The sequence below is a fragment of the Mustela putorius genome, unplaced genomic scaffold (genome assembly GCF_011764305.1).
Source record: "Mustela putorius furo isolate JIRA1106 unplaced genomic scaffold, ASM1176430v1.1 tig00003988_pilon_pilon_pilon, whole genome shotgun sequence".
Taxonomy (NCBI): domain Eukaryota; kingdom Metazoa; phylum Chordata; class Mammalia; order Carnivora; family Mustelidae; genus Mustela; species Mustela putorius.
This window is the reverse complement of record NW_025422127.1, coordinates 14,797,095-14,809,325: the sequence shown is the minus strand read 5'-3', so window position 1 is coordinate 14,809,325 and position 12,231 is coordinate 14,797,095. Positions and strand designations below refer to the sequence as shown.

The window sequence follows — 12,231 nt, the reverse complement described above, 5'->3', positions numbered from 1 at the left end:
GTGTCTACCTAAGGCCAAGCCCGCCCGGCTTCAGGACTTCTTACTCCACCTCATTCCTTTCCTCCATCCTATCCATCCCCTCTGCTCCAGGCCAAGTTCTCCCCTTTTGTAAAATGGAATGATCTCTATCTATAAAGTTTTCTGTACATGCACTCTGAGTCAATCTTTATGCCTCTGGGCTAGTCTCTGGATGCCCTCTCCAGCTGTGTTCTGGTAAGGGCTCGACTCCCTCTTCTCTGGGTCCTGCTCTGAGTCAGCTTTTCTGGCCCCACATACCTTGGGCTAATTACCATCTGCTACATCAATGGCAGATTACTTAGTTCTGGATTGATCCATGTTTATGCACAATCCTTTTTGAAAACCTGTTATAGCTTTCAAATTAGCACCTTCCCTTAGGCATGTGCTTAAGGCATACAAACTCATTTTGATCTTTGCCTTAGCCAAACAGAATGAGGACGGTAAATTTGTACCTGTAAAGACCCAACCAGGTATCATACCTCACACAGGAATGATTTTTAGAGTGTCTGCTACTTTCGCCGAGCCATCCTGGCCTGCATCTAGCCTTCGTCCTCCAGGGCGTCCATCCAGGGGGACGTCCCCCAGGGTAGCCCTTCTCTACTGAAACCACCAATCTCCCACTAACTTGCTGAGCAGAAAATGCCCAGTCCGCTCTCAGACAGTGAACTCAGGCAGTTCCCCACAGGGCAAGACCAAACTGATGGTGAACAGTGGAGGGTGGTGTGGGAGCATCCTGACGACTGAAGGACGGAGAAGTGCCCCCTAGCCCCTCAGCCCAGCCCTCTCCCATCTTGATGGGGGATGAGAAGAACACATGAGCCACTTGGTTTTCTAAGAAGATGCTGTATTTAATCACTTCCCTCCCTCCCCCCCAACCCGACACATTTCCCTACAGAGTAGGGGCCCTCCCCCTTAAGGCAGATGGTGTGGAGGTAACAAACATTGAAGGAAAGGCACTGGCCAGAGTCAGAGGGGGTCGTGAGCAGGGCAGGGGAGGGCAGGGCAGGCAGGGCTGGCTCCTGTCTTTAAAAGCATGGAGGCAGCAGAGCTGTCTCGGTTGGCTCAGGCCTACCAGTGCCACGCACAAGGGTGGCCCCAGAAAGCAAGCTGCCCACCCCAGCCAGCTAACTGGAGCTCTACCTATTCCATATAGCCCTTTCCCAAAGGCAGTAGGCCTGAGCAAGGGCCGTGTGAAAAGCCAGGGCCCAAGGGGCAGGAATGGCATCCAGAAGCCACAGCCCATTAATTGGAAAGTTTTGTCCTTCCTGATTTTTTAGAGGAGGATGAAACTCTCTTCAACCTCCAGAAGGTTCTCAAGGCTTGATTCTCCTTAATGCCAAGCGTGTGCTCTTGGTGAATGCAGGGCCCACCAGGTAGACCCTGGAGCTCTGAAAGCTGTGACTAGGACTCTACCACAGAATGGAGCCTGGGCTCAGCAGCCTGGCCTCCTGTGACCCGCAGCAGCCCCACGAGCCCTTCCTCACAGCAGTGAGCCCCGGGCTCCCCTCCTTCCATGGACTGGAGTGCCAGAGCCAGTGTCCAATGCACCACTGGTCAAACCAGCGGCGGCGGCAGAGGCAGCAGCAGCAGCAGAAAAATCCCCAGCCCTGAAGGCACCTGAGGACTTTTAGTGCAAGACTAAATGTATGATCAGCAGGTGTGAGAAAGGGCAGCCAGAGATTACAAAGGCCAAGGGCTAGCTTCCTGAAATGGCTCCACTTTTCAGTTCCTCCTGGCCCCCCTCTTCTCCAATTTGAGGAAGAGATCTCAGGGCGATGCCCTTACCTCCCCAAGCCCATGGCCCTGCCCCTCCACACCCTGGTTCCTGTTCCTCCACTTTGTCCATACCCCTTCCTCTTCTTTCCGGCAGGCCAGGACTGGGGATCTCCCTGAAGGAGGCCAAGTCTGTTCGGGATCAGGACTGTGGGGAACTCCGATTTTCCACTTCCCTTTCTCCCCCTCCTGCTGGATGCCCACTCCCTCTTCCCGTCTAAGCCCAGGGCTTTGTTACATCTCCATCCTCTTTCCTCTCTGCTCCATGGTCTCCTCAAAGCTTCAGCCTGCAGGCAGGCCAGGCCGGGCAGGGCCAGGCCGGGGGCTTCTCTTCCCTCCTTCTCCACCGTGCCGGTCTGGCACCACCTCTACACCAGACACCCAGGAATGACGGGTCCACGGTCCACCAGCCCTCTGTCTCCCGACCCCGCTGAGGCACCATGATGATGCCAGTCTGTGCTGGGCTGGAGTTAGCACCACCCAGAGGAGCAGGTTAATGCCCTAATTGGCGGCCAGCTGTTCTGTGGCTCCCCGGAAGAGATGTGCATGTCTCTGGAAAGCACAGCCGGGGTAGAGCTGAGAACGGATCCACGCTGTGCCAGCTCCTCTGGTTATAAATCAGCTGCCAGACCAAGGACTTGAAGGACACGTCGCGCTACACAGAAGTGGGTCTGAGGTATGCAAGCTGGGACATGCCCTAAATGCATGACTCCATCCCTCTCTCACAGTCAAGGCTGGGTCTGGACAGGTACAGTTTTGGTTTTCTGTTAGAAAAAATAAAAACCCCAATAGAATATGTCCAAGAGAAGAGTTTCCAGGTCATGGTCACTGCTCCCCAGGAGGAGCCTGGTGGGGGGTGCTGGAATGCACCTCACGGATAGGTCAGCAGCGCTCAAACAGGTCTTTCCTTCCTTGGCTGCACTGTGCTGCCTTTCCCAGAGGCCAGTCCATCTCTGTCAACTGAGTGAACGGCCCCTCTCGGTCCTTCTCCCAAGGTCCTCCCTTCAGAGACCCCGAGGGTAGAGAGAGGGGCCTTGGCAGCTGTCTGCGTGAGGCAACAGCTCTGGGTGGTGACGGTGTTAGCTCTGAGGCCTCTCGGGGCTCAGCCATGGCTTCTGCCCCCCTTCCCCACCCCCCAGCGGCGAGCAGGGGCACTGGGGAGCCAGCACAAGTCAAGGAGCAGGAAGCAGTCAGTCCAGCGGGCCACCCCTTGGGATCACGGCATCTTCATCTGGCGGCGGTTCCACATGCCTCGCTTGGAATGGAAGTGATGGAAGAAATTCCTGAGGGAGAGACGTTCCACTTCCAGGCCCGCTTGGAGGATCCTGAATGAGGGAGGGGCAGGGTGAGCAACAGAAGCACCAGAGGCAAGTGGGGAGAGGCCCAGGCCCCTGAGGACCCCACTTCCCATGCCTATGTCACCCCTGCTCCCTGTCTTCCTGTTTCCTCCCCACAGGACATGGGAGGAGGCTGCAGTTGGGAGCCAGCCAGCCTAGGTCTGAATCCCAGCCCCATACCTTATAAAGCATGTCACCTTTCAGAGTCTTTTCCTCCTTTAAGAGAGAGTGATACACAGCCAACCCTGGTCCTTTCTTCCTTTGATGTCTCTCTCCCTTTCTCTCCTCCGCCTCCTCCCTTCAATCCAAATCTCAAGGTATTATCCTCTTTCCCTCCCCATCTCTTGGCAACAAATTCCTCTCCTTCTTCTGTAACTTTTATTTATTAAAAAACCTCTACACCCAATGTGGGGCTCGAACTCATGACCCCAAGATCAAGACCTGTGTGCTCTCTCTACTGAGCCAGCCAGGCAGCGTGGCAGCAAATTTTTTTTTAAAAACAAACTTCTTGAAAGAGGACTCTCCTGCTAACACAGCTTCCGCTCCCTCACCACCCTACAGTGGGGTCCTGGCCCACCTGTGCCTGCCTCAACCCTGCTACTGCTTCCCAAGTCTGTGGTCTGTCCCGTGTTCTCCTTTCTTCTTCCCAGGGACTATTTCTTGCTCCCTGAAACTCCCTTCTCCCAGGCTTCCAGAGCCCCAGGACGTCCTGGATTATCTTACTGCCCTTTAATGGCCTTAATGTCTCTTACGTTGGCCCCAAGTCTTTCCTGACCCTTCATCTGTCTCTTTTGTCCATTCCCAGCCTCAGCTTCCCCACCGGGCAGTGGTGCAGAGGAGGAAGGCTCCGATCCGGAGAACACCGGGGCTGAGAGCATCAGCATTTACAAGCACACAGCTCGCGAGCTACTTTCTCCTGACAGCTCACCATGCACTCTAATCTCCACGCCAACCTTGTGACACAGGTGAAGGCAGTATCATCCTCCTTCTAATAGACACAGAGACTGAGTCTTGGCTAGGCGAGTAATAGGACCCCTGGCGAGGGGCAGGGCTTGCTCTGAGCCCAGAGATGAGGAATCTGCTGCCCGATGGCCCCAGCCTCGGCTGATCTAGCCCTGTTCTCTCCCCGCAGTCCCTCTCAGACACCCTCCTCCCTCAGTCACCGGTCCAGCAGCTCCCAGTCTTCCCCGCCCCAGCGGTCTCGGAATTCCTTGGTGTTCATGCCGCCGATTCTGTCCAGGTCTGACTTGTAGATGCCGAGCAGTCCAAACCCATTCACCTCCCAGTAACCTGTGGCCAGACAAGAAGCCCCTGTGAGATGAGCCAGGGACCAGGAGGAAGCAAGGAAGGCTGCTGGGCTGTACTCCCAGAGCCTTCTCTGAAAGACAGGGGACGTAGGTGCCTGACGCTGAAAACTCTCATGCAAACAAGTCCCTGCCCACACTCAGATTCAGGGTCCGGCCAAAACTGCGGTCCTACAGGAGGGTGACTACAGGCCCTAAAACAGGATCTCGCAATGGCAGCCACTGAAGACACAGCCGAACATGCTTTCCTTGTCTGTTTTCCTCCCAGAAGCAGGCAGCCTGTCTTCCCGTTTCTCTATGTGCAGAGGGCACAGAATCTGGCACAGAGTAGGTATCTGATGACTGAAAGAAGGGAAAATGAGGAGGAAATGCTCATCACTGCTGCTGTTGCGGGTGCTCCTAGGGTGGGCTGTCCAGTGGGCAGGAGGAACAGGAGGGAGACCGCCATGGTAGACACGGATGTTTCTAGCTCTGGGATAAAGAACCAAGGCCAGAGAGGGCTCGCCTACCCACCCCAGCCCAAGGCAGGGCTCACCCTCAGGCCATTGTGGGGTGGCTCCGCAATGCAGCCTCATCACTATGGGGGCGAAGGCCATCTTGCCCTCCACACAGTGCTTCCGGATGGTATCGATGACTCCGGCTGGGAAGTGGATATGGAGGTCACAGAGGAAGATGATGCTGTGCGGGTCCTGAAGACAGATGGGGGAGGCTCAGCAGAGCCCACAGACCAGGGCGGAGGGTCAGGCCACTCCCGAGGACAATCCTCAGGCTCCTTCCCACTCAAATGCTGGACAAACTTCCACCAAACTGTTGGGCAGACTGCCACGGTACTGGGCACCAAGTACACAGTTTTCAGAGTCAGAGAATGAATTCTGACACCTCCCCTTCCTCCTTTCTGGACCGCAAGGCCTCCGGACAAATGCTCCACTGTCAGTTGCTCAGTCTCGCCCACCACCCGCCCTGCAGCAGAACAGAGAGGACCTCCCGGGTCCTCATTCCTTCCTCCCTGAGGGGCTGACTGCCTCACACATCCCAGATGTCTCCATCTCTTAACCAGTCTGTAACCGTGTCTCCCAGGCCCCTCCCAGGATATTACCTTCACCAGGTCTATGCCAGCCTGAAGCCCAGCTGAGCGCTCGAAGTTTCCACTCAGCTTCATATACTGGTAGCTGCAGGGAGAGGAGAGGAAAGAGGGGCAGAGTATGAGGCTCGGCGGCAGTGGTCCCCGGAGGACACCAGTGGGCCCGGAGGAAGAGGATGTGGCTCCTAGGGTGGGATCATACCCAGGTGAGTCATCTGGAGAAAGCCAGACACTGGGACTCAGGAAAGCCAGCTGGGACTTCAGGCTCTGCCCAGCACCCAGCAGTCTTGGGACTCTAGAAAGCGGGTGGTTCAGGCTGGGCTCCAGCGGGGGAGCCCCCTCACCTTCGCAGCTTGGACCTCTTTAGGGCCATCTCGACGTCCATGTCCTCACTGCTATAGTCAGTGATGATGATATTGAAGTGTGGGTCACCGGTGGCCTGAAACAGCTTTTCCATGTCTCTGATGAACTGCTGCACCCAGCGCGCCTGGTTCTTTACTACCACAGTGGGCAAAAGGGAGAAAGAGGCGGTAACACCGAGAACGGCAGCCCCACTGCCAGCTCCTGCACGAGTCAGGGCCCCAGTGGACCTCCGCCACTACAGACCCATCGGCAATGCAGCAGGGAGGTGGGGGCGGAGGCAGAGGGGGAGCTGACCCGTGAACGGGGCCTCTGCACCCTGCCTCCCACAGAGCCTCCAGGCAGAGTCCTATGGGAAGTCCTGGGACAGGGGCTCGTCCTCAGCTCTCTCGTAGTAACCGGACTGTGCTCTCACACTCGGACCCCGTCATCTGCCCGTCCTAGTAGCACCCTTGCTCTCCTTTCTGTTCCCTGCTCCCCTTTCCCACTACAGATACCAGCTAAGCCACTCTATGTCTTGTTCCCAGAGCAGCTGCAAGCCCCGGTACAATGACGTGGCCATGATCGCACCCCACCCTGAAATCTGGAGCAACAGGGAGCACCTGGCCTGCTAGTCAGCATCTTTGCCAACCACAACACTCAGCCATGTGACCTCAGGTCCTCGACTGTCAAGTGGCCTCTCCCACAGGTTCTTGTAAGATCACACCAGTGAGCAGACACCTGGGTGCTCACGGTGAATTTTAGGATCCCCTCTCTGCTGATAATGGCCGGGCTCAGCATGAGGCTCACCAGGCACAACGAAGTGGACCACGGCTCGGTGATTCCAGGAGAAGCCCTGGGGCCAACACAGTTTGGGCTCCGGGGCCCGGACACTCAAGACATGTCTCCGGCGGTTGTTTGAGCCCCAAACCAGGCCCTGCAGGTTCCGGGCCTCGACCTCTTCCCCACCAGCTGGATCGATGCCCTGCCAGCCTCGTGTAGACACATACTCGGAGAGCCGCACTGGGCGCTGGCCTTGTTCCAGCAGCTCAAGCTCCAGGAGGTAGCGACCCCCGCGTAGCTGGTCCTGGCGCTTCTCCACATTCACGATGCGCTGTAGCTGGTACTTTCTGTGGCAGAAAGGGTGGGCAGCTTGAGTAACTCTTTCCCCACTGTCAGGGGTAACATGGTAAGCAGAAGCCTGTGAGGTCAGATGTCAGGGGACCCTGTTTTTTGTTCTAGTATTGCCATTAGCTAAGATGCAGGGGCACCTGGCTGGATCAATCAGTAGAGCACGTGACTTTTGATTTCAGGGTTGTGAGTTCAAGACCCACGTTGGGTACAGAGTTTAGTTTAAAAAAAATAATAAATAAATAAATAAATAAATAATAGAAAATAATTAATCAATTAAGATGCTTCCACCAGATGTTTAATTGCTACTGTTCACTGCCTCATCTTTAAAAACGCACCCATTAGGGCACCTGGGTGGCTCAGTGGGTTAAAGCCTCTGCCTTCAGCTCAGGTTGTGATCTCAGGGTCCTGGGATCGAGCCCCTCATTGGGCTCTCTGCTCAGCCAGGAGGCTACTTCCCCCTCTCTCTTTCTGCCTGCCTCTCTGCCTGCTTGTGATCTCTGTCAAATTTAAAAAAAAACATGCACCCATTGACCTGGGATGATCTCTAAAGATCGTTATTAACTCTAAGATCCTAAATATATAAGGTGAATATTTCCTTCAGAAACTGACCCTCATCAATAAAGTACTCTGCTCATTTACAGTCCATAACATAGGATGGGTTATTAGAAAACTACTGACTGGGGCACCTGGGTGGCTCAGTGGGTTAAGCTGCTGCCTTCGGCTCAGGTCGTGATCTCAGGGTCCTGGGATCGAGTTCCGCATTGGGCTCTCTGCTCAGCAGGGAGCCTGCTTCCTCTTCTCTCTCTCTCTGCCTGCCTCTATGCCTACTTGTGATCTCTCTCTGTCAAATAAATAAATAAAATCTTTAAAAATTAAAAAAAAAAAAAAAAGGAAAGAAAACTACTGACTGGTTAGCTCAGTATCATTAATCCACTAGGGAAATGTAAATCAAAACCGCCATGTGATACCATTTCGCACCCATCAGGATGGCTATTTTCAAGAAAGGAAAACAACTAGCACTGACACAAGAAATTAACACAGCTGTTGGGAATGTAGAACCATGCAGCTGATTTGGAAAAGAGATCCGCAGTTTCTCAAAATGTTAAACACAGAGTTTTATGACTCAGCAATTCTATTCCTAGGTATACCCCTAAGAGAGCTAAAAACCTGTTCGTGCAAAACAATTACACATGACTGTTCAGAGCACCATTGTGTTCCTAACAGCCCAAAGTGGAAGCAACCCGGATGTTAACCAACAATATGCGGAATATTATGCAGCAGTACCAAGGAACGAAGCGCTCAATACCTTCTGCAACCAGAAGCCTTGAAAAAGTTTTGCTAAGTGAAAGAAGCTAGAGACAAAAGGTCACATATTCCATTTACCTGAAATTTAACTCCATTTGCATGAAATGATTTTTACAGGTCAATCTATAGCGGGAGAAAGTCAGGTAGTGATTGCTATAGCCCAAGAGAAGGGAGAAATGGAAGTAATGCTAACACGTGCAGGAGTCCTTTTGAAAAGTGATGAAAACATCTGGAATCAGATAGTGGTGATGGTTGCACAATATTATGAATGAGCCTAAAAACCACCAAACTGTACACTCTAAAGCCGTACACTCTAATATGGGGAGTTAAATGTTACGCGAATCGTGTCTCAATTATAAGAATGTTGATTGGTTAAGCAAATGAATGCAAAACCAAGGAAGTCAGGGCCTGCTCTCCGCTCTCGCACTCCCTTCTGGCCCACACCTAGGGTCTTACTCTCTTAGACTCAGTTTTGTCTGTTTTATCTCTTTGCTACTAGCTCCTTCCCTGAGAAAGGGGACCCCATCTTCCCAGTGCTCAACACATGTCCTAGGCCAGGTACCAAGGGATGTGAGAACCTTGCCCAAGGCTAGACAAAGACCTGACAGGTAGAGCTCATTCTCAGGAATAAGGGGTCCCAAGTGTGTGATCATCCAGGGAGCCTGTAGCCGGGGAACAGGCGACTACCCCAAGGTTCCTGCCTCCCAGGCTAGACGGCTGGTGTGCCCCAGCCCCAGTCCCAGAAAAGCCCTTTACCTTACCCCCGGCTCCTCTGGTTGAGCTTCTTCAAGAAGACCCGTGTGACCTCGAGAGCCTCCTGCTCCGGAAGCAGCAGGTTGCCAGACGTGTTACAGTTCAGATCGATCCAGTCGGTCCGCAGGGCTTGGAAGTCAAGGTTCCGAGCACTGAAGGTCTGGTCCCAGTTTACCACTGGATCAAACACGGGCACGTACTCGAACACCTCACTCATATCCTCTTCCTCTTCTTCCCCCTCTTCTTCTCCTTCCACCTGTCCTTCCTGGCCTGCAGCAACCACGACGTCTTCCTTGCCATGCCAACCCCTCCTAGGGGCTAGGGGCTCCATCCTGTCTCCCCTCCTCTGCTCTGCGATGTATGTCTCAACTTGATTCAGCCACTGGGACTGCCCTAGAGTTTTCCTGGGACTGTCACTAGTGGGCCTGGGCCCCTTGACAGGAGGCAGTTTCCCTGCCAGATGCCCTGGGAGCCACTTTTGAGAGTAAGATGGATCCTGGCTGGGCTCAGGGCTGGGTCTTCGCTCCCTCTTTTCTGGCTGCTGGACTAGGACATCGCTAGTCCTTGCAGGGAAGGGAGCTGTGGAGTTCTGCTTAGAAAAGGGTGCCAGCAGACCCTCCCGGGGCTGAGCCAGGAGTTTCCGGAGGTGGTAGTCAGTGACATCCTGCCCAGGAGGAAAGGTAGGCACTTGTCTTCCCTCTGGCATCCTGGCATCCTGAACATTGGAGGCAAGGGTCTCTTCTGGCGCTTCTCCATACTGGGATTCTTCTAGAAGGCTTTCCTCAAAGCCTGTTGTTAATAATAACAACCATTGCTCACATCAGAGTTCCTAGCCTTTCCCAAACAAGATATACAAGAAGCAGTTGATCCTATGAATGAGACACTGAGTGTCAGATGGGGATTGCACCTGGGCTCCGCCACTGGCTTACTGTGGGACCTTGGGAAAGTTACCCACCTCCACCAATCCCAGTTTCTTCCTCTGCATAAAGGGAATAATCATGCATCTTCCACAGGGCTGTTGTGAAGATGGAGTGATATAAAATACCCAAAGTGCCTAGCAGGTGCCTGGCACACGGGACCCAACAAATGGCTCCCGGCATGCCCTAATCCCTCCAGAAGGGAGGCCACAGGTTGACAGTGTTTCTCTGCAGCATAACTTTCCCAGTGACACGCCAGCGAGAGCAATCCCTCCAGCACTCCAAGTAATCTCCTCTGGGGCTCTAATTCTCCTCCAGCTGACCGCAGCACGTTGTTAAAAACAGTATCACTTTCCACATGTGCGTGGGATGGAGAAGGAAGGAGTGCCACTCTCTACTCCTTTGGGTGTAGGGGAGGGGCTATGTGGGTCAGATTTTAAGCTCGTCAGGGACAGGGCTGGCCTGGTCTGAACTTCCTCTAGAAACAGACCATGCTCATCCCTCCCTGCCTGACCTGGAAGCCTCAGCGGTCACACTGTACCTGGCTGCTCTGGCCCCTGCTTCTCTGGCTGGTCAATCTTGATGTACTCCTGGAAGCTGAACCTGCAGAAGGAAGGGAGAGGCAGACTGGCACCCAGCGCCCCGCAGGCTGCCGTGTTAAGCTCTGCAGGGAGCGTCAACAAAAGCATGGAGTCATGCCCCACACTGGAGGGCAAGAGTGTGTGTGCGTCTGTGAGTGTGTGGCATGCCTGGGAAGGGCCAAGACTCCTCAGGCTAGAAGGGCATTTGTGGCCCCTCTAGTCCAGGCAGCTCTCCCGGCTCCTGGAGAGCCCCTCTGTAAGGCCATTCTCTTGCTCACCTATCCTGGTAGTACGAGTTTTCCTGGTAGAAGCATTTATTATGGGTCTCCATGTGGCTCAGACGGGTATAGTCATTGGGGTAAACGAAGGACAGATGCACCTGGAGGCAGAGAAAGTAGCAGGAATGAGAGGGTGGGATCTCAGTAAGAAATCAGCCAGCAGGGTTAAGCCTGAGCCTCACCAGGACCACACAGGGCTCTAAGGGCCCTAACCTTGGTGAGGGGAAAAGGGCTGCTTTGAGCTCCAGAAGAAAACATTTGTTCCACAGACCAGGATTTCCTTCTACTCTTCAGGGCTCCTCTCCCGGGCTCTCTGGACAAAATGCAACCCAACTCAAGCTCCCCAGTGCACACGCCCCTCCCCTCCCATCCTAGCTCCTTCTGCCTAGTCGTAGCCAGTACCATTCTCTCCTCCTCCTGCCAACTCACCCTCTCCTGCTGCCTCGAGGCCTTTACTGCAACCTTCCAGGGCCCTGGAACAACCTCCTTCTGTTACCCACCCCACTGCTTCCTGCCCTCCTTACAGCTTCAGGCAATGCCACCAACCAAATTCCAAGTTAGAGCCCACCCATTCTATGACCCAGAGGATGAGTCCTGGTCACCTCTTCCAGCCTCGAGCACCCAAATCATTTCTAGATCTGGATGTATAGTGTGCCTTCTGCCTCTGCTGTTTCCACCCGGGCTATAGGTTCTCTAGAACTAAGCTTCGCTCCATAGTTTACCTCCCTCGGTGCCTCATCAATGAGTTTAAGAACTGCTGGCTGATCATCCAGTAGGACAGACACAGGTAGGACGGGGTTGTGTGGCCCAAGCAGCCGAGAGCATAGGAAGCCTCAGGCCGACCCACTTCCCATCATCCTCAACACCGTGGCAGAGCTGGAGCTGGAGGCCTTCCTAAGGCCAACCATTCATTCTTGCAGTTTATAGGGCGGTCCACCGGGCCATGGACAACTTGGAATGCAAGTTCACCCAGCCCATGGACCTGTGAGGCCATCCTGTCTGCTGCTATGTGGCCTGGGGAGGAGGAAGAGTCAGGGCCAGCACCTCTCTTTCTTAGCCCCAGGCCGCAAGCCCTCTTGACTCTGCCCCCACTGCCCAGCCTCAAGACTTACAAAGCGGAGTCCCTGGTAGCGCTGCAGGGGGAGCCCATCCACCAGGTAGCTGGGTTTGTAGGGACAATCGGGCAGGACGTGGCGGAGATGAGTCTTGGGGATCAGAGGCACTGAGGACAGTAATGGAAAAGGCATGAGGGTAGGGACAGGAATCTGGAACAGGGTGGCTTCAAGGCACAAAGCCTCTTGGCTGCGGGGGAGTAGGGGGGCAGGGGCTGCAGGCCTCTGCTCTGAACAGGCACTTTTTTATAATTCACTCATGGCAGCCATGGGCAGAGGCCAAGTTCATCAGCTGAGGT

At 54.2% G+C, this 12,231-nt stretch overlaps 1 protein-coding gene across 2 annotated transcripts in view; it reads right to left on the bottom strand.

Annotated features, from left to right (window-relative positions):
• Window positions 1-841: 841 nt before the first annotated feature.
• Window positions 842-12,231, bottom strand: part of B4GALNT3 (beta-1,4-N-acetyl-galactosaminyltransferase 3) — a 92,592-nt gene continuing 81,202 nt past the window's right edge. For both annotated transcript variants that reach the window (XM_004773717.3, XM_004773718.3), the window contains 10 exons: window positions 11,933-12,042; window positions 10,821-10,921; window positions 10,503-10,564; window positions 9,053-9,833; window positions 6,663-6,982; window positions 5,858-6,011; window positions 5,529-5,601; window positions 4,968-5,121; window positions 4,292-4,418; window positions 842-3,116 (listed from right to left, as the gene is read on the bottom strand). In XM_004773717.3, coding sequence (XP_004773774.2) covers window positions 3,008-3,116; window positions 4,292-4,418; window positions 4,968-5,121; window positions 5,529-5,601; window positions 5,858-6,011; window positions 6,663-6,982; window positions 9,053-9,833; window positions 10,503-10,564; window positions 10,821-10,921; window positions 11,933-12,042 — 1,991 coding nt within the window. In that variant the 3' untranslated portion in view covers window positions 842-3,007. The remainder of the gene's footprint in view (window positions 3,117-4,291; window positions 4,419-4,967; window positions 5,122-5,528; window positions 5,602-5,857; window positions 6,012-6,662; window positions 6,983-9,052; window positions 9,834-10,502; window positions 10,565-10,820; window positions 10,922-11,932; window positions 12,043-12,231) is intronic.